The sequence below is a fragment of the Ceratotherium simum genome, chromosome 1 (assembly GCF_057802395.1).
Source record: "Ceratotherium simum simum isolate JZ-2026a chromosome 1, ASM5780239v1, whole genome shotgun sequence".
NCBI lineage: Eukaryota > Metazoa > Chordata > Mammalia > Perissodactyla > Rhinocerotidae > Ceratotherium > Ceratotherium simum.
In genome coordinates this window covers 30,203,512-30,226,285 of record NC_141900.1, presented here as the reverse complement: position 1 = coordinate 30,226,285, position 22,774 = coordinate 30,203,512, and the positions used below count along the sequence as shown (strand labels likewise).

The 22,774-nt window shown below is 36.2% G+C and overlaps 1 protein-coding gene across 1 annotated transcript in view; it reads left to right on the top strand.

The window, feature by feature from the left end:
- Positions 1 to 5,027, top strand: part of SEMA3D (semaphorin 3D) — a 196,367-nt gene extending 191,340 nt beyond the window's left edge. The window contains exon 18 of the mRNA XM_004431298.3: positions 696 to 5,027. Within this exon, the coding sequence (XP_004431355.1) occupies positions 696 to 1,121 (426 nt within the window). The 3' untranslated portion in view covers positions 1,122 to 5,027. The remainder of the gene's footprint in view (positions 1 to 695) is intronic.
- The last annotated feature ends 17,747 nt before the right edge of the window (positions 5,028 to 22,774 follow it).

Below are 22,774 nucleotides of genomic sequence, written 5' to 3'. Positions count from 1 at the left end.
CAAATGACATAGTCTAAAGTATCATATATACACACAGTATCAAAATTCAATCCATAATAAAGAGAGAAATTCAGCTTTAAATGTTGCTAACCTTCTGACTGTGGTCCTACTCAGTTACAGCTCTAACATCCAAAAGGCTGTATCCATGCCTTTCCACTTGACTTTTAACAGGTCACCACTTACATCTTCCATATGCTATTCAGATCATTTATTTGGTGATGTCTAGAAAACAGAGTTAATTCCTTTTGGAATCCTTGTTCTATTCTGCATTATAGGTAGTAACATGCACTAGAGCTCTTTTTCTACAGAGTGACTGTCAATGTCACAATCTAGCTCTGAAATTCAGATACCAGTTGGTGTTCTTAAATAAGTAAATATGGTCAGTTGATAGTTTCCAGTTTTACTTCATTAATTTTCACAGCTTTTCATTCCTATCTGTAGACTGGGAGGAAAACTAACTGTATTCCAAAGGTTCAGTTAGACGTAATAAGAAGTAAAGATGCATATTTGGGGGCTATTAGTTTAGTTGAATTTTTTCACTCTCTTTGACTATAGCTGACAATATTATGCTTGATGAGAGAGAGATGAGGAATATATCTTTTAGGTTCATCTAAATAAAACTATGTAACCTGTTTTCATTTGCTCAGAGCCCTGTCTGTTTTTCATTTATTACCTACATTTTTCCAATTCTGCAGTTGAAACCCGATGAAAGGATCATCAAAACAGAATATGGGCTACTGATCCGAAGTTTGCAGAAGAAGGACTCTGGGATGTATTACTGCAAAGCACAGGAGCACACTTTTATCCACACCGTAGTGAAGCTGACTCTGAATGTCATTGAAAATGAACAGATGGAAAATACCCGGAGGGCACAGCATGAGGAGGGGCAGGTCAAGGATCTGTTGGCTGAGTCACGGTTGAGATACAAAGACTACATCCAAATCCTTAGCAGCCCGAACTTCAGCCTCGACCAGTACTGCGAACAGATGTGGCACAGGGAGAAGCGGAGACAGCGAAACAAGGGCGGCCCAAAGTGGAAGCACATGCAGGAAATGAAGAAGAAACGAAATCGAAGACACCACAGAGACCTGGATGAGCTTCCTGGAACTGTGGCCACGTAGTTTTCTATTTAATTTAAAGAAAGAAGTCTTTACCTGCAAAAATACTGTCTTCTGTTTTGTACATCCCTTATACTAACTCATAAGAGTTTTCCATGGAGTTTTGCTGAGGCGCAAGAACAATAATCTAAATAAGACTATCTATGGTGAATATGGCATAGTAAGGGCAAATAATTCATCCGAACCAGTTTTCCATGAACTAAACTTGTACCTGCAAAGTATCAAAATTATCCTCAAAACAGGGACTTTACATTTGTAAATGTTTTATGTTCTGAGTTTTTGAATTTATTATGTCGTGTAAATAATTGACCTAAGCAGGCATCAAATTTGGTATTGTAATAAGGTGCATTATTTCCCTTGCATGGCCATTAAGCATGGAGTTTACCATGCAGTTGTACTATATGTTCTTATGAACAGATATGTCATTCCACTCGAGAACTGGCTACCTTGTGGTAGGAACTGGAGGGAAGACACAAATTCATACAGCTCACATCATCAGCAGGAACTTTCCCAGTGAGCCATTCACTTCTGGTGCATGGTTTGGGAATTTGGAGAGGTGCATTATTTCTTCAGCCCACAAGGGTTCCCTTTAGTGTACTGCAGCATTGATTTACTGAAGGGTATAAATGCTCCTCCCAGGATTCCTTATGACTTGTCAGGAGTAACAGGTTCACAGAGAGAAGTTGGTGCTCAGTTATGTGTTTTTAGAATATACCCTGAACTTTACAGGGCCAGAGGTTTAATAAATATTTTAATAAGATATGGGAAAACATTTTAATAAAATAAGAGAATCATCATGATGTATACTGCATCCTAATGGGAAGGCATCCAGATGGGATTTGTTAAGAAACAGAAGGAAAGACAGCCATAAATTCTGGCTTTGGGGAAAACTCATATCCCCACAAAAAGGAAGAACAATCACAAATAAAGTGGGTGAAGTGTAATGTAGCTTTATTCACTAGAGTATAAATAGTGGTTAATCTGCAATCCATCTGTTAAAAAAAAAAAATCCAGATTATAATAAACTGCTAGCAAAAGTCTGAGGAAAAGTAAATTTTCTAAAGGATCATGGGAAGAATGAACACAAATTTTATTTACAACCAATGGGATTTTAGTATGTACTTCCTCTCTTTTTTCTAAAACTTCATCATACTCTGTAAATTATTTCCATTTACTGCCTTTATTCTCTCCTGAATATTGAATTGTTGGATTTTATCTGAGTAAGTAGGAAAAAACAATATATACATATATAGGGAGATAGAATTAGATAGACAGCAGTGGTGGGGATCGGGGGTATATATTTGTTGAATAACAGAACAAATGCAAAAATTTTGACAACGGAAAGGGTTAAATTAACTCTTTGACATCTTTTCTTCACACAATCTTTTTGCATTTCTGAGATTATGTGCTGTAATTCAAGTAGCATTATTTTAGTAATTTAATAATAAATAAGCCTACTGCATGTAAAGAAAACAAACTCACAACATTAACAGAAATGCTTTTCATGTTTCGTTAGCACTTTCAAATGTTTCCAATTTGACTTTCCCTCTGAATATGTTTGGTATGTTTCCTGCCTGTTTAAGTAGGACTCACCTTTCCTTTTCAGAACACAAAACCCTTAGCCTTCTGTTTTGCCTTTTCACGCCCTTTTTAGTGTGAAATGAAAAATTAGTCACTTCCTCACACGGAAGGCAGCTTTTCAGAAAACTAAATAACAGACATTGCTCGTTTCTCATGCATTCTGCATGTCTTGAAAGAAAAGCCTGTGAGAACCCATGTGATTAGAGGGCAACTTATTACAGAGTTCAATATCATGTCTGTGACTGGCTTTGTTCAAAACATTTTCTCTCTCACACTATTTTATTTGTATAGCTTACCTATCTCAAAGTAGTCACACTGATATATAAGGTTAAATAGCCCTTTTGATATGATACTCATGAATATTTGTAGATGTTTCACTATAAGGAAAACTTAAGAAATGTAGGTTTAAAGAAAAGCAAACCAGAACAAATCACTCTTTTAAAAAGTAATGCATAAGGAGAGTAGCAAGATCAGACTGCTAATTGAATATCATAAGAGTGTTTGTAACTATTGATTTGCTGGGCTAAAATGTTCCAGGAACTCCTAGTGAGCTCAAAGCAAATATGTGGGAGCAGGTTTTATTTTTTAAAGGTTTCCAAATATTTGTATATCAGACAGTAATGATCAAATTGTGGATGGCTTTGGGAAAATTACATGAATCTCAAATGTTAGGATTGACTTGTGAAAATAAATTTGGTTTTCATAAAATATGAATGTCCAAGCCATTTTTTAATTACTTCTTTCTGATCTTAGTTATTCAGACAAAATTTGGGGAACCTATTTTACTTTACAACTAATATTCTGGCTGCTTTGGATTTAAAACTATTAATTTATGATAACTACTTAAAATATATTTGAAATATTGTTAGTAAAATAAAATGTCATATGATAAAAAACAACATATGGATTTATATGTATTTATAAAGATAGAGGACATCTAAGCTATGATTAATTTTTTAACCTTTTAATTGCCTAGCACACTTAGAGGAACAGTGTGAATATATTAAATCTAGAGACGAAACACAATGTATACTTCCTCACCACTGAAGCTTTTACTAAATTTTCTTTGAAATAATGAAAAATAAAATTATAGTTTATAGTTTCAAATATCTTAGCTACGAAATCAGCTCTCTATGGAGAGGTCTTAAAATGTCTATGTTTATTCTTGGTTTCATATTTTTCTCCCCTGTTTTGAATACATATGTCTTTGACTTACATATTCTCGCCTGCATTTCATTCCAGCTATTTATGCTGCTAAATGGAATCCTGCCTGTCTGCATTCATTTACATTCAATTTATTGGGAATTTTAAGAGTTTGTTTAGAAATGGATAGTCTAAGTTAATTAATTCATGTAGAACCTTTTTCTTCCCCAAAGCACTCAAAACAACACTACATTCACATTATTGGAAAAACATTTTTGAAAACCCACCAAATTACTTAAGAGATGGAAAAATAGTCATAGAGAAATTTAGAAATTTGCAAAAACCACGATAATAGTAGAAGAATTATAATTCACACCAAATCTCTGTTGGCTAAATAATGCTCATTTACAACATGCTGCCTACAAAATGGTCTTACTCTTGAATTTTGCCTTTGGTCTATATTTTGGTTCTTTATATTCTATTAAGTTTTATTCCTGCTGAATTGTATAGACAACTAAAAAATAAGTTTACAGTGGCCAGTGCCTGTTTTTCAACATTACCAAAATTAAATTTTCAAAGACAGTTTGATATCATCCAGATGTCCACAAAATATTAAATTGAACAAGAGCGTTAATTAAACAGTGATATTTTAAACTTAAATATAAGATATATTTCATATATATCATAAGTACGAATGGAAATCAACACTGAAATACCGTCCCTTTCGAATGTTACATTTGTCTTAGACATGTTGGAATTGATTAGCCTTAATGGGAATGGATAGTTTAGAAAAAAAGAGATATTTGAAATGTTTTTATAGAAAAATATATTTTTCTCACAGTATAGGACCCCAATATTTAAGTAATTTAGCTTACATGTGAGGTTAAAAAATAAGATCTAAAATTCCAAGATTCTACACATTGACAGTGCAAAAACAGGAACATGCACATGACTTATACCTCTCATTTAAATATTTTGTAGTATAAAGTATTTATGGTAAGTTTGAGATAGATGATTTTGTGGGAAAGGGCAAAAATCTGTCAGTTAAATGTAATTTAATTCTGGTATTGTAAGTGGTTAGCAATCAATTTTGAATTTACAGTTTTGCTATTTTAAAAGAAATGTAGTCTTGTAATCTAAAATAATTGAAAATTGTTAAATGTATATTTTGGTTGTATTATAATAAAACACAAACATTAGTGTTCTGTGGTTATAAACAGAATGTTGATTTGTGTGCAAGTTTTGTTTTCAAACCTGAAACATGGTAACTGAATTTCATACATAGAATTGCACTAAATCAAATACCAGAGAAAATATTTCCTGACGATTTTCAGTAGATATGTTTTGCACTGTAAGTATGCAATAATTTCCCTTGTGAAAGAAAAAAATATGTCTCTCCCCAATTAATACAACTATGTAATTAAGCTTTATTGTGATTTAAATTTAGTCTTTGGTGGACTGAGATGAACATTACTACACAAATAACTACTTTTAAGATTTCCAATTACATCCTATAAGTGAAATTGTAAAATACTCATCTATATGTTTAACTGTATGAGTATAATTTATTAAAGGAGTAAGCTGAAGTTTTTGTTTTTGCTCTAGAAAGATATTTCTTGAATTTCTTTTAGAGAAAATTGTATTTCTTGCCAATTTGGTACACACATGAAGGATATTTTATATTTTCAAATAGATAATATTATAACATCCCCCTAAACCTGTTAATAAAATAACTCGTGGAGATATTATATAGAGAAATGTCAAGTTTTCTGAGTGCTCTGATAAGCTTCAAACATGAGAGTTTACAGTAATGTGTAATCTTTAAAAGAAAAAATAATATAAGGCATTCTTATGTCCTAGATCACGTTCAAGCTGTTACTCTAACCAAAATACAATACAAAGTTAATAATCGAGAAAATTCTAGTTGTGTTTGTTTGAATATAGAAAGACATGGGAGTGATTCTCAAGACAAAAGAAACAGGAGTTTAACATTTAAGTTGAAAATCAAAAACATTGATAACCTCACAACTTGTTATCTGCATTAACGAAGCTTTACTAGTCCAGGAAGCTCTTGCTCATGATGATGAAGCTGCAAATAACTTTATTGTTTGTTTCAGAAACTCATATACCTTTCCTTGGTGTACATATTGGTACAAACACACATCTTGGAAAGTGATTTGGCAATATCTAATGAAGTTTAAAATGCACATACTCCAAGAACCAGCTTTTCACAATTAAGTATATACCCTTGAGAATCTTCTCCATGTGTGCAATAACAGACATTTTTCAAAAATATTTATTGTAGGATTAATTATAATAGAAAAAGGGCACAATCTGTATGTTCTACAAAAGCAGAGTGGATAAACTGAAGTATAGCCCCTAATGGATACAGAAGTTTAAATGAGAAAAAAAAGCTACATGCATCAACATAGAAAAATCTCAGAAATGTAATGTTAGAGGAATAAAATCAAGGAATTTAGGGGCCGGCCTGGTAGTGCAAGCGGTTAAGTGAGCATGCTCTGCTGCGGCTGCCCAGGGTTCGCCGGTACGGATCCCGGGCGCACACCGATGCACTGCTTGGCAAGCCATGCTGTGGTGGCGCCCCGTATAAAGTAAAGGAAGATGGGCATGGATCTTAGCCCAGGCCAGTCTTCCTCAGCAAAAAAAAGAGGAGGATTGGCAGATGTTAGCTCAGGGCTGATCTTCCCCACAGGAAAAAAAAAAATCAAGGAATGTAGGAATGCAAACAGAATTATACTGGGTATATATCAAGTTTAAAGAAGCAAATGATACTACTTATGGATACATACACTCATATGTAAGTAGTAAACATATAAAAAACACTTCTGGAAAAGTTCAGCACCGAATTCAAAATAGACTTTCCTCTGAGAAATAACAGAATGAAGACACAGGGAACTACAACTGTTTCACTAATGTTTTATTTCTTCAAAAAGCTTCTAAACCTAATGTTATATTTATATTACCTATATTTGTAGGAACTAGTATACTTAAATGTTAATATTTGACAAAGCTGGATATTGGATTGCAATTTAAATATATTACTCTCAACATAATTCTGTGTGATTGAAATATTTTATAATAAAAGTAGCTTAAGGATCTAAATCTTAATAAAAGAACAAATTACTCAATAGTAAATTCTGAAGAGAGAGAAAGAAAAAGAGGGAGAAGGAAAAAGAATAACAAAGAAATATTAGCTATTCAGCCATCTTAATAGATGCAGCCTTCCATTCCAGTTACTCCTATATTATGGACTTTCTTGGACACCCTGATTATTTTAAAAATGCGGCAGCTAGGACTTTGTTTGGCCTCAGGGACTCGGGATAATGCCTAGTTTTCAACCATCACCTTATTGTTATGGAAATGCCTAAGGCATCTAGGATATCAAACTATGTGCTTAACAAGCCAGAAGACTCCAAACAGCTGAGTTGGCCTTTCTTGGATTGAACACTGTTCAAGGTTGATATTTAAAATTATAGGGTTTCTTCTTTCTGGCTAACATATGAAAACCAACTCATGCTCTTTAGGTAACCTGGAGAGGGAAGATTTATATCTTACAAAACATCTTTGAATGATCCCACAAATCATTATTTTCGATAAGAAAGATTATGTATCAATGTAATTCACACTGTTAATTTACTATGATGTTTTGTTCATGTGCAGAGATAGGCCAAAATTTAGCTCAACATTTTTGCCGTTTACAAATTCTCAATTTTATTGGGTCCTGTTAGTGAGGGCTAGTATATTTAAATATGTATTGTAGGAATGTAAGGGGCTATGTTCAGAGAGTATTAATTTAAAGTACATAAACTTGGATAAGAAGAAAATGAAACCAGTTTACCAGATGGGAAGTTATCATTTAGAATCAGGAAAAGGGCTGTTTAATGGGCCATATCCCTCTAAGCTTTTAATACATTAAACAAATTACTATTGGGTAATTATCTCCAATTATTGAACTGTGTTATAATTGTAGCTCTTTCCTACAGGTCATTTTTTTTGTGTGTGTGAGGAAGATCAGCCCTGAGCTAACATCCGTGCCAGTCCTCCTCTTTTTGCTGAGGACGACTGGCCCTGAGCTAACATCTATTTCCAATCCTCCTCCTTTTTCCCCCCTTTTTCTCCCCAAAGCCCCAGTAGATAGTTGTATGTCATAGTTGCACATCCTTCTAGTTGCTGTATGTGGGATGCGGCCTCAGCATGGCGGACAAGCGGTGCGTCCCTGCGTGCCCGGGATCCGACCCCGGGCCGCCAGTATCTGAGCGCGCACACTTAACCGCTAAGCCACGGGGCCGGCCCCTCTACAGGTCATTTTAGTATGGAAAAACAAACAACAAGAGCTTAGAATCTCCTGTGGTAATTTTTGTGTTGTTGTTGTAGTTTGTGTTTATAGACATTTGGAAGTAGTCTTTGGTTTCAGTGACCCTGGGCAAATTTAAGAGTGAGAATTACCACACTTATTCACGTGTGGAAATCACAGAAAGCTGCACAAGAAGGCAAGGGTCTGGTTATTAGGAATTTTATAATTCAGACTAGAGACTTAATCCGGTAACAGGGGGAGACATTTTGGTATTTTTAAGCAGAGAAATGACATAATGAGATTTTCATTAAATTTGCATATGAGAAATAAACATAAAGTGAAAAATGACCCCTTGATTTCCATGTTTTGCAACAGGGGGGATGACAGTTAAAAAAAGAAAAAAGGAGGAAGTACAGTGGGGAAAAACAGTTAGGGTGGGGAAGAACATGGTTTCAGCATTGAGCACTGTGAGTTTGAGATGATTTGAGGAGTGTCCGGAAGGCAGTTGATACATGGGTTTGGTGCTCAGGAGAAACGAAAGCTGGAATTATTTTGCGGTCACTGGCAGCAAGTTGACAGAAGCAATGTAGTAGGGAATGCAGTGAACCTAAGCAAAACTGGGTGGTTAACTTGGGGCCTAAATTAGTGTGCATCCCGATGTAAGTTATCATCCATTTCTCTGTACCTCAGTCAGATGTCTCTAAGGTACCAAACAGCTTGAAAATTTATGAATTTTCCTTATTTCTTCCACCAGAAACTAAGCTAAATTTCTTGAGGACTAAATCTCTATTCTAAATATCTAGTGTAATTTCTAGTAACTAAAGAAGACAGTTAAACCTGTATTGCAAAACAGCAAAAGAGTTTTCCTCAAAACTATTATGATTCATTATTTAAGGAATTAGTAAGAAAAAATTCCACCAAATGGAAGCATTTTCTAAAATTCCTACCCCATGTGCTTCTTTTTAAATCAAATTGGTAAATTGATGAAGGTCTATTTTCATTTTGAATGTTCATCTGTTTTAAACAAAACAAGTCAAACTGGTGGCATTGGTTTTTTTTTCTTTGATTCAGGTGGAGCCAGTACCATGAACTACAAGGTTTAAACTGGTAGAAAAAAGGTCCACGTAATTTTTAATGGATGATTTGTTTAAGCACAAGGACTTGGAAGAGGTCTTTGAAGAAAACTTTAAAGATTTAAATGCATAGCACAGTCAAGAATAGACAGATTACTGACAGATATTCTTTGGTTAAAAATATTTTAAATTATGTTCTTTTTGGCCTAGTATTTTCTTATTCAATTTACATTAAAGAGCACATATGTCTTAAATGGATCTTCTTAGAAAAACATTCTGGTAGTCCTTCAAAGTCCAGTGCTAAATGAGAGCAAACCAAAGTTGTAACAATATGTCTTTATCCCTTTTCATCCTGTTTACATTGTCTCAAAAATGTAGTTGAATTAGGCATATTGGTTACATTTACACATTTTATCTCTTAAATAGCAAAATGATAAAGTTAATTTCTGTCACTGACTTAGAACTATTAAGACGCATTTTAAAAAGTGAAATACTGATATATGAGTTTTGATTTTAATTTGAATCCAAGATGATGTATGCAATTTGATAAAGAGAAATCAGCTCTTCAAGATCCTGCTCCTGAAAAACAAACATTCCTAGCCATTAGCAAAGCTTAGAACTATTTGCTTTCTTTGTGATTATATAAAGACAAAAACAACAAACTACAATCCTCTCTTTTGGACACTTAAAATTCATTAAAGCTATTCATACCCATATATCACGTATATAAATAATTTAATTAACAAAAATATAAAAATAATTATTTTTGAGGCTATAGAGCGTTGTCCGAGATTTATATGATTTAGATGTATGTCTGGGAAATCCAAGAAAGAACTCCACACCACACACATTTACACAACTCTCCTTTTATGGTTCATCTCACCAAGGGAATGACTAACATGGAGAAGAGGTTTGTGGTATCTCTTGCCAAGATGGCAAATTGGATAAGGTTCTAGTTCATTCCTCTCAATGTCAATATGAAGGTGTGAGAGGTGATAGGGACCAAAGGGAAGCAAAAGGGTGCTCAATTCTTGTCTTATTGGTGGGGACACATAGATATTGATAAGTGTAAGGAATCAGTAATGGTGAATTAATAGGAGTATATGTCTTAAGAATAACCTCCATAGAAATTAAAAAAAAAAAAAAAGAACAGGGCTAAATTCTGAATTTAGCATGGACAAGTGGGGATTTATTGCTAAGAAACAGAGAGCATTAGTGGATGGAAAATTACTAAGAGGAAACATCAAGGGTGAAGGGGTCTTCTGGCTTAACCAACTTGATAGGATTCTTGCTGAAGGCAGGCCAGGGAGATCAGATATCACTGAGAAGATGGTGGGGGATGAGGAATTTATCAGATATCCAGGGTGGTCAGATATTGAGGGTGGGGGATTCTGGCTAAACCAGCTTGACAAGATTCTTGCTAAAACTGGATGATGCAGGCTCAACAAGGATAGACACTGAAGCCCAAGGTCAAAGCCTGGTTGAGAAGAGACCTTAGGGGAGCCTGACTAAAATTTGGTCAAAGAAACAGTCTTTGTCAGTGAAGCATCCCAAAGCCCAAGAAGGGACTAGTGGTGGAGGATGGAATACAGATGCATAGCCTGGGTGTTCACATGCATGTGCTTAAGGCCCCTTGAAGTTCAGGAAGCAGAGAGAGTGAATCAGGGACCAGAAGCCTGAGGCCTCTGTTTATACTCTTTCCCCAGCCCTCCAACTATAATCAGCTAGCCTAGATATGGGGATGAAATAAACAAGCAAATAAACAAAGGGAGGGGATTTGCATGAGCCAATGACAATAATGTGTGATGAACTGTGGACTACAATCAACTCAAGCCTCTGTAGCTGAGGTTACGAAGGGAGAGAAAGAGTATTGCATTGGTGCAGACGGACAGGAGAGGACAGCTACTGAATTACTGGTCCACGGAACATCTGCCCCTTTGTGGACAAACAACCCACCATGGATGTTACTGCAAGAAGAAGGCTCCCTTCTGTAAAGGTAGCTGTAGTCCAGATTTCCTAAGTGGGTACTTAGATTGCTACGTTTTCATTGGGATATTGCTTTTATTTTTGTTAACTTTTGAGTGAAATATTCTTACATGGACTTTTCCGAGATACTGGCCACAATTTTAAATAGTTTCTTGGGGAAAATGTGCTTTGACTTTCAAACCATGGAACACAACAATAATGAAATTTATTAATACCCACCAATTATTGGATGTGTACTATGTACCAGCTACTTTGCAGGCATAGTCTCGGTTAATGCTCACAACAACACTTAGACAGAGGAATTATTGTCCACGTTTTTCAGAAGAAGTTGAGTATGGCAGAGAATAAATGTGTGACTTAATATCATTACAGGTATTGCAAAGCTGGTAAGTGGCAGAACTGAGATTCACATCCAGGCTGTCTGATTCTAAATTCCAAGTTGGTAACAAAAACAATATTTTCTTTTGCCACATTTGTAAGCTGGAAATGTCTATAATAAGTTCTCATTACTGCTACATGGAGATTTAATTTTGTTTCTATTTATTAATAGCTAATCATTATAGAAACTAATATTAATTTAATGCAATCTGCATTAAATTATTTTAAGAATCTAATAAAGTAAATACTATTTTAATTTATATTTACTAATGAAAAAACTCAGAATTCCAGAGATTAAATGAATTTTCCAATGATATTTTATTTATTTTACACATACTAATATGTACATAGTTTGTGCCAGTTCTAAGTGTTTTAGAAATATTAATTCATTTAATTCCCACAACCTCCTGTGATACTAGTACTATTTCATCCAATTTTACTGATGAGGAAACTAGGCACAGAGAAGTTAAATAGCTCGCCTGAGGCCACGTGGGGGCAGAGAGAGAGAGAGAATTTGAACCCAAGTGGGTGGGGTCTGAATCATTCTGTGTTGCCTTACAGCTACAAATTGATAAAAAGGAGCACTGACTCTCAAACCCAACCCTTAAATTCTGTTCTAAGAACACTTATATTACATTATCATAGTCAAGAAATTGCACTTAGAATGACTATTAGGTGACAAAAATTGAATAGTCATACTAATTTTCCGTATTGCAGCATAAGAATTCTTATTAACTGGATTTGCTCACTTTCTTTTGAGATGATGTCCATCCTTATGATTCTCTGAATTAATATATTCCCATAGATTTAGAAAGTGCAATCATAGAATTAGGAGATGGCATTGAATTAACTGACTGGTAGTTGTGGCACTAGTTAAAATATTCATGTTCCTAAATTCAATTAATAGCATTCCAGTTATTCATTCACTTTATGAAATCGAAGCCTTCCCTTTCATAAATATTTAGTTACTTTCGTGTTTTAACATTAGCCTTTCAGCTAAGATCAATTGTGGTTTCCAGAGTGAGTATCAAATAAATATCAAATTAAAGGTCTTTGCTAAGTCTGAGAGGGTCTGTTGATCAAAAGTTATTGCTCTTCTGCTTAGAAGTAAAGAGTGATAGAGTCTGCAGAACTTAAGTGAATTATGGCTCCATTTTAGGAGGCATTTTAGACAGAAAACCTCTACTGGAGGCTTAGGGGACTTAATTCCATTTTTTCTGTTGGCATAGATCACTTTTTCTCCAGGGAGCCAAGTTTGTAATCAGAACATATGTCAGGTAACACTATCAATAGGAGCAGGCTGTGCTTTTCTCCAGAACAGCATTTGTATATTCTGTGCTGGCCAAGGTGTAGGACTGATTACACCCAAATGATTACACGCAGAAGAGTAGGTTCCAAAAGAAAGTTGCAGGCAATTACTATAATGGGTATTTATAAACACAGTGAACTGGAGAGAACACCTTATCCTACGAGTGACTAGGAGCAAAAATAGAAAAAAATAAAAGATAAAGGAGTGGTGATTAATAATGTTCTAAATTGTAGGTTTCTGGTGGGTAGAAGCCTGGCAATTTTCCACCAATATTTTATTCTTTATTTCAAATTGTCTCTTGTCAATTTTTTAAGAAGGATTTATCTTGTGAACACATTATGAATTAATAAATTTGTACTACATAATCGTCCAAAATTACGAGAGAGTGAAGCAACACAGACAGGTTAATTAAACTATATTTTTTCTTCCCCCTCAGACCTCTTTGTGGAAGTTTCCATGTCACTGCTCAAGTAGAAAGATCCTAAAGCAATAGGATCAGATATATTTCATTAGAACAATAATCTCTTTAGAAGCAGAATCTAAACTCTTCAGATTTCTTTGTGTGTGTGTGTCTGTGTGTGTGTGTGTGTGTGTGTGTGTGTAGGCAATCTTTACTGATCATTCTCATTTCTTCTGCTTTAAAGATATGTGAGGTAAGGAATGAATCTGGCCAGGGAAAAGGAAGCAAGAAGTGCACAGAAAAGGCTGTGTTCTTCTACCAGTATCTTAGTATGCTAGAGGTTGACAGAGGTTTATCTCTTTCTCTTCCTGGAATCATTTCCCATATGATTTCCATAGTTTCTTCCAGCCTGGTAAAACTACAGTACCCTTCCTGGCTATGTGTCCACAGATTAGCCAGTCACCAATGTTCAATCACATGCTCATTTGACTTCATACACACTCTTCCTGGGTAGACATGAAGACATGCACTGAATAGTTGGTATCAAGCACATGTTTACTTGTGCATTATACGTGTTTATATACACACACGACGTGCCCACATCTAACAGCTGTTATGAGATTTTGATACATCAAGAATTAAAAGAAATGAAATGAAGAAGGGAAGGCTGGTGAACAGAGCAAGGGAACTGGGATAAGAGAAAAAGGTTGAATTGGTGAGGCAAATAGTAGAGATTACAGCTAGATAACGAACAGGGAATAAAACCTGGATGAGAAGCCAAGCGAAAGACCTGAAAGAAGGCAGAATAAGAGTCTCAAAAGGTGGCAGTAAGATTCTGAGATTGACCTGGAAGTAATATAGACATCAGAGTCTGGCATTTGACGCAGCGAGACAGGGAGAATTATAGGAACTATCGGGGAGTTATGCTGAGCAAATACTTTTACTCCAGGGAAAGAAGTAATCCTCAGCTAGAAGGACCCCAGTGAGAATAAGGATGAAAGCCAATATGTAAATCAAATGGTGATATTTCTTACATCAAGGTGACGGGCTGAGAGGATTGTGTTGAACGCAAGAAAGGATGAAGGACGGGGCTACAGCCGTGTGGAGGATGGAGACCTTCATTCCTCTCTCCTTCACCACTGTTAGATTGGGATCGGTAGCCAAAGTGAAACATCCCTAGGAAGTTTTCCTAGCACTGATTTTTTCCTGCAAAAGAACTTAAGTTTTAGTCAAGTGTCTGCTCATTTCCAGGTATAGTTGACAGTCACCTTGACAATGTGATACACAATGTTAGAAAGTCTGCTCTGACCAAAGAACAATTCCTCCCATTCATCTGCTGTGATGTTTGACATTTCCATTTTTAGAAATGTGAGGGTTTTTTTTTTTTTTAAGGATAAGGTCTTTTATCTGCTTTTTTAAAAAAATTAAAATACATTTTTTAAAATTTCTCAAAGGAAAGAAATTCTCAAGTGCAAATTTCTTCAACTTCCCCCTTCCCAATATTGCACCTGCACCTACTCTTCTCTCTTTCAATTGTAGCTTAGAATTCGAGGATAACCTGTCCACTTATGCTTTTGATCTCACCCACTTCTGTCTTCACCAAGAACTTAGTACATCAATTCTTTTCCTCTATTTTCAACATCACTTCTTCCTCTGCTATATTCTCTGTTTATATCTCTTCCAACCTCCTTTCTTTGTTGAAAGAATGACATGCAAATGTATGTATGCAGGGATTCGAATATATGGCAGCATATTTATTGTATTATGAGTATAATCTCTGAAAAAACAGAGTAAATTAGATGAGTTTCAATGAACAGAATGAAGGAAAGAATTATTTGAGGATAGAGCTGGTTAGGGCACTGCTGTCCAGATTTCTGTGTCCTAGGAAGGGGCCTAGGGTAAGTGAAAGAAGAGAAGTCGTGAAATGGGAAGTAGCTTGGGTCAAGAGTACCTAGGTAAAGGGAGATTTAAAAGAATTGACCAAGAACCAGTGGGTTACATGGAAGGCTACAGAAGCAAACCTTACCCTCCTTCATATCTAGTGAGAGTTTCTAGTTTCCCTTCCCCGTCTTGCATTTTGTATGTGCAAATATGTTGACAAACCATCCCAGTTCACCTAGGACTGTCCTGGTTTTAGCACTGAAAGTCCTACCTCCTGGGAAACCCCTTGATCCTGGGCAAACCAGGATGGTTGGTCACCCTGTTTGCAAACTACCATATCTTGAAGCATAACATATTTTGCAAATTAAGACAGTGTTGACTGACTTTAGTGTGCATCCATTGTTTATTAAAGCTATAACTGTCAAACTCTAATTACTTGACAGTCACTGTTTAGTTCTTGAGAACACAATGATGAATTTAATATTGCCCTTTTCCTTGAGTATCCCTGTATAACATCTCAAAATAATTTATACTTCAAATTGTTTTTTATAAATATGTATGGAGTCAGGCTGAAAATTTAGAACAATAGGTACTTCTGATATAGATTCTTTTTTTATTAAAGACTTTATTTTTTTTGAGCAGTTTTATGTTTACAGTAAAATTGAGAGGGAGGTACAGAGATTTCCCATTTACCCCCTACCTCCACACATGCATAATCTCCTCCATTATTAATATCACTCACCAGAATGCTGCATTTTTCACCAAGGATGAACCAATATTGATATAGCGTAATCACCCAAAGTCCATTTTTTATCTAGGGTTCACTCTTGGTGTTGTACATTCTATGGGTTTGGACAAATGTTTAATGACATATATCCATCATTATACTATACAGAGTATTTTCACTGTCCTAAAAATCTGTGCTCTGCCTACTCTCTCTTCTCCACCCCCTAGCTCCCAGCAACAGCTGATCTTTTTATTGTCCCCACAGTTTTGCCTTTCCAGAGTGTCACGTAGTTGAAATCACACAGTATAAACCCTTGTCAGATTGGCTTCTTTTACTTAGTAATATGCACTTGAGGTTTCTCCATGTCTTTTCATGGCTTGATAGCTCATTTCTTTGCAGTGCTGAATAATATTCCACTGTCTGTAGGTACCATAGTTTATTCATCCATTCACCTACTGAAAGGCATCTTGGTTGCTCCCACATTTTGGCAATTGTGAATAAGGCTGCTGTAAACATCTGTGTGCAGGTTTTTGTGTAGACATAAGTTTTCGACTCTTTTGGATAAATACCAAGGAACGTGATTGCTGGATCATATGGTAAAAGTATGTTTAGTTTTGTAAAACACCACCAAATTGTCTTCCAAAGTGTCTGTACCATTTTGCATTCCCACTAGCAATGAACAAGAGTTCATGTTGCTTCACATCCTTACCAGCATTTGGTGCTGTCAGTGTTCCAGATTTTGGCCATCCTAATAGGTACATAGTGGTATCTCGTTGTTGTATTCTTCATAGGGCTGAAAACCAAAGTTTGATTCCAGAGAAAGGGAATATGTAAAGGCTAGAGCCATTTTTAAGTTATACTTAGGTGGGACAGGTAAAAAAACTTGAAGAAAGGAAGACTTTACAACACAGAGACAAGAAACATATTGTGTAGTAACATACTTGGGGAAAGATGGAAGAAGAAAGCTTCTGTTCCCTTGTGCTGTATGTTATCAGGTTTCTCGAGGACCCAGAAACCCATGCCTCTGAATCACAAGAAAGAAAAACAAATAGGTTTCTTTCATGTACAGCTAACCCTCCATTAGAATGTGATAATTTTTTTTCCCGAGAATAAGTGGTTTGTGATACTGGAATCAAAAATTCTTTTTTAAATAATAAACAGTCATAAATACATTCCCTGTGAAAGCAGGATAATGTAATTATTGTACCAGATGGTTAAATTAATTCAAATTTTATCTTGGTTTAAAAATAACAGTTCTTACTAATGGCAATAATCAGATTTTTAGGTATATTTTACTTTCTAAGTTATCTCCAGATTGGTAAAATTATACTTACTATTCAATTTACCACATAGTTTAAAAGACCTCCAGAGGAAAGTTCCAGAAGACCTTTGCATAAAAACACTATTATTTTTCCCTGACTCAATCTTTAACAGCTACAATCCCACCCTAGTTTTGTTTACTGAGCTAAGTGCTCCCATAGTAGCTTTACCACTGATACTTTCCTCCAAGAAACTAATATATTTTGTATATTATTGAAATGTTAAACTTGATTAATAGCAAAACTGCTTATTTATAAAAGAGGCTTCCATCAATGCTTTATTCTGAGTATGAAGTAGATACATAAACATTAGATCCAGACTAAATTTGTAGTTGTGGCAATGAAGGGAAACAGGATAGGCCAACTTGAATTACTTGACTATGTTTTGCTGGTTATAATCAAAGATTGAAACAAAATCATACAATTTATATTGATTCCTATCAGTCTTGTACCATTTGATTTATACGAAAAGTATATATAAGTATTTAGCAAGATAGTCACATATAAACAGAAAATAAAACACAGCAGCTTTGGCAGTTTAGGATTATCTATTTGTTAGTGCCGTCGAGTTGATTCCAACTCCTGGCAACCCTGTGTACAGCAGAGCCAAACTCTGCCCAGTCTTTTTGTGTCATCTTCTCACCTTCCAGTGCTATATCAGGCAATGCTCTGCTGCTATCCGTAGGGTTTTCATCGCCAACTTTTTCGGAAGTGGGTGGCCAGGTCCTTCTTCCTACTCTGTCTTAGTCTGGAAATGCCACTGAAACCTGCTCAACACGGATGACCCTGCTGGTATTTGAAATACCAGTGGTGGCATAGCTTTCAGCATCACAGCAACACACAGCCGCCACAGTATGACAACCTATAGACAGGTGGTGTGGTTCCCTGACTGGGAAACGAGCCCAGGCCATGGTGGTGAGAGCACTGAATCTTAACCACCAGATCACCAGGACTAGCTTTTAGGAGTATTTACTTGATTATAAATTCATTAGACAATGAAACAACTCTTTAATATATTCTAAAAGAATAAAGAGGTCATATAATTTTATACAGATAAGTGCGTTTAACAATGATCATTAGTGGTGCTATGCATACATATTTGAAGTGTGTGATGTAGTGAAATAATTAGCCTGGAAATCAGGGTCTTGAGTACTATTCTGGGAATTGACACTAACATATTATGGATACATCACTCAGATTATCTCTGCCAGGTTTTTTTCATAAAAATGAGAAAGTTGGGACAAGATGTGTTTCCCAAACAGTGCTTTTTGAAATATTCTTCTAAAAAATTTTAACAGATATGGCATTGAAAAGGGGTTGATTGATCACATATGTTTGGGAAATACTGTTTTTTATATCCTGTCGTGAAAATTCACAGAGCATATTTGTAAATTAAAGACTCTAAATTAAGGCTGCCATTTACATTTTTGGGGGACAGTGTGTTTAACAAGGTTAATTGGACTTGGATCACATTTTTCATGTTAGTTTTAGACACATTTATAAGTTAGAGGACTTCCAAGTCTTTCTCATTTTTGAAACTCCATGATTATATCTCCAGAAGCATTTAAGTAACATGCCAGTTAAAAAGAAATCAATTGCATCTAAATTAGTGAGGAAAGGCAGAAATAAAGATTTTAAGGTATTTTGCTTTTATCAGACACTGATGGATGCAGAAAGTGTGGACTCCCTATTTCTTTGTAAACTGTATTTTTCTGAGCACATCAAAATGCCTTCATTTCCTTACTCCATAGTCACTGGGGTCAAGGGTCAGTGACTAGGATTTTCTGGAGGAAAGGAGGAAGGCAGTTTGAAGTATAACATTAGATTAATTTCTATTGACTAAATCTTTCCTGAAGAACAGGTCAGCAGGTTTGTAAGTTGGCTAAATGGTCATCTCTTAGATACATCTATGTTTGAAATGCTGGACTTTATGGCAGGAGGACACCTGAGGTTTTCCTTACCTAAGGGTACTGAGAGCATCCTTAAGTCTACTTACTACACAGTCTGTTTCCCTCTCATTTGGAAAGGGAAATTCTGTCTGACAATTTTGTGTTGATGAAATTTTGCAGAAATTACAACCATTTGCATGTAAAAAATTTTAAATACTCATTATGAAAAATATACCCTTTCTCTTTCAGTCTTTAGAAATCACATACATTTCTCTAGATAAGAGAGTGAAATGACTACCTCGCAACCAATTGTCTCTCCCTCCCTGTCAGTTTCCATCAAAATTACCAACAGGATATAAAAATAAGGAAAAGTTACATCAGTACGGAAAACCAAAGAAGTCTATTACTGAAGACCTCCCAGAAACTTCAGAGTCTTTGTTATATCTAGACAGATGGGATAAGTTTAAAGGATAGTAGGGAAAAAACACTTGGGATTTTCTCTATATTATTGCAGTTTGGTGGTAATCCTGACAAAAGCCCACTAATACCCCTTACACAAAATGGAAACCACAAGGGGAGGTTAAAGTGGGTGGGATCATCAATCCAAAAATAAGATACTTGGGGGCTATCCTTGAATTGCGTGACCAAGTCAGGCAGAGTGCTGGCATCTACTGGGCTCATTTATGCCACAGGGCGGCTTCACAGGAGCAAAACTCCATGCTGTGACTTCTCTGACTCTGGCTCTGTCTTTATTCTCATCTTTGATATTACAAAGTAAATTCACAGTAGCTCTATTTTCCTTCTCTCTTTCTATAGACTTGAAGGTTTAGGGAAGGGACCCACATCAGTAGCTGACAGGATCTATCTCATCTTCTGCTTGACTATAAATCAATAGTCTCCAGTAGAAAAGACCTCTAGGGATAAGTGTGAGCAAATAGAGACCAATAATCACATGAATAAAAAGTTGGAGCTTGGCAACCCAAAACTGGTAGCTAGGCCTAATGTTTCCTACTGAACATGAACAATGCTTGTGGACTATAAACCATACCCAGACCTGACCACCTGGTGACTATGGTGGACAAGACAGACAAGGCCGTTCCATGACTATACGTGAAATAAGACAGAAACAAGGATACTCTGCAAATACAAAAATAACAGCCCTGCTGCTGATTAACATGAGGGAAAATTTCTTCTTTATCAATGACAACTTTAGCTTGACTTTAATCCTCTTGCCTTCTAGATAAAAATGACGAAGACAACCAGTCACTGAACTGCCCCTGCTTCCTGACAGCACTCAATCCAAAATGGGCCTCCATTTTCTCCATCTTTTCTTGGAATCACATAATCCAAGCCAGATACTGTAACAAGCTCCTCCCAAACACTTCTCCAGATAACCCACATGTCCACAGCAAGGCAAATAAACCTCACAGTTGTGTTCCTGGAAGTCACGGCTGGTGGGCTTCGACACCATCTTGAATCATCAGAGGCTATGACTTGGTATGAATTAGTTTGAAAGAAAACAAATCAAAACAAAACCAGCAACACAAAAGGTAACAGGCAAGAGAAAATTTTAGATTTCTATTTTTTTCTCCTTTTCAACGAAATTCAAGAGAATATAGAACTCTGAAACTTGAACAAACAATTAGGTAAAGGAAAATTTGAACCAAAGGAAGATTTCATGAAGACAAGAAGCAGAACTGATAAATTTAAAAGTATAAGGTAGTGACCACTAGATTGGAGGTTGCATAAAATTAGTTGAGTGAAAGAAAGGACGGTAGAATGTAGAGTGGACATACTACGTAAGACTGCCCAGTGGATGAGTGAGCAGGGGTTGAATCCAGCCCATATACTTCATTCCAAGCCATAGGTCTTACCAAGTTGCATCCACCTACAGGAAGGGGAGCATTTTTACCTCCCCAACACCATCTGAAGCCACAAAGGTCAGAATAGCCCAATATCAGACCTGAAGAAAAGTATATCTCAAGAGAAGTTTTTTCATAGACTAGGTTAGTGCATCCCACGCAAGAAGCCACAACACATGCAGGTGCTCAGAAACTCAGTTGCTCATCCTTTGTGCATCCTGTCAGACCTGAGGTAGGCTGGAGCCCTTGAAGTCAAACCTCTCCCGCTGCAAGAAACCACATCCATTTACCCTTGTTTGCCATATATTTTCTAAGCCTGAGCTGACATGAAAAAGGTGTGGAAGCATTGGCCTTGAACAATTCAGTTATTCAGTCAGCCAGTATTTATCAAGTTCCCCTGGTGTGCTTAGTTCTGGAGAGCAGCTGAATAAAAGAGTTAAGTGCCCTGCATGCATCCTACATTTCTCTACATGACAATATAGTTTGCAATGTCCTCCTAATTTTATTCTCTCTCATACTACCACACAACTCTTCTTCAGAAGCCTTAGCATCTTAATCCATAGGATCACTGAGTTCTAGATGTCTTCATCATTAGCTTGAGATATAATAATAATAATAATAATAATAAAATGCTCAGTGTGAGTGCATGTGTGTGGGTGAACATGTGTTGTGTGTGTGTGTTGGGTAAGATAAAAATCTGATACTAAAGAGGTCAGTATGTGGGTGACGTGTGCCTCACAAGTACAGTTCCGGTCAATTCTATTTGTGTATTGAGTATCTCTAGTAAGTTTCCTATTGTTCAGCCAGCTTGGTCAAGTTGAAAGCAGTCATTTCTTTTGCTGGGGCCATTGCAGAAATCAGCTCAGGTTTGGAGATTTCTGAGAGCCCCTCTAATCCTTTTCTCTTACTTTGTAGTCCTTACATGAGTCCTAACAGTTTCAGATCTTTTTTATTTTTCTGGCAAATCTAACCATTCCACTCTCAACTTTTACTTTGAATTGTTTTCTTCAACTTCTCTTATAATCTCTGAATAGAATTAAAATATGTCCTATTTGAGTTTCAAGTTCAAATCATTGTGAGGAGCAAAGGAAGAAAATAAAACAAACAAAATCAATATCAAACAATACAAAACAAAAAGCCACTAGTGGCTTCATAGCCACCTCTTTCCATCACCATCACCCCTCCTCTTGCTCTCCTTCAGAAACTCTGTTTTCCAGCTAATTTCTTATGCTAGTCCCTGAGACAGGCCTTGCTCTCTACAGTAAAGCCTTCTAAATATTCTTACCCTCTGTATTTTCCTCCCTCCCCTTAAGCACGTTCATTAGGTACTGAACCTGAACTTTTTATTTAGCAACCTTCATGTTGGATCCTTAAAGGGATCATATTCCCTGAATCAAAATTAAGACATGTGGATCAAAAACAGTGCAAAATTTCTAAAATTGTGACGGCGAACCAGTATCCATTCATGGCAGCAAACAACAGAAACACTGTGGATGACTTCAGCAAAAAAAGGAGTGAGTGAAATGTGAGGACATTGTGGGGTTCATAGAATTGATGAAGCTTGGTAAATTGCCTGGAATAGGAGAAGGGCTGTCTGTCCCCACTGACATTGTCATAATTGGATGTAGAGCTCTGCTGGGCCCTATGTTGGGATTTTATGAAATAGAAGTTATGTTCAGATGCTTTTGGCAAATCCTAGATATAAATTCACTGTTTCACTGCTCCTCTCTCCTTTCTGTTCAGTTCTCTGTGTTCTAGCTCCTTTTCATGGGCTGCTATGGCCACCGTTCAGC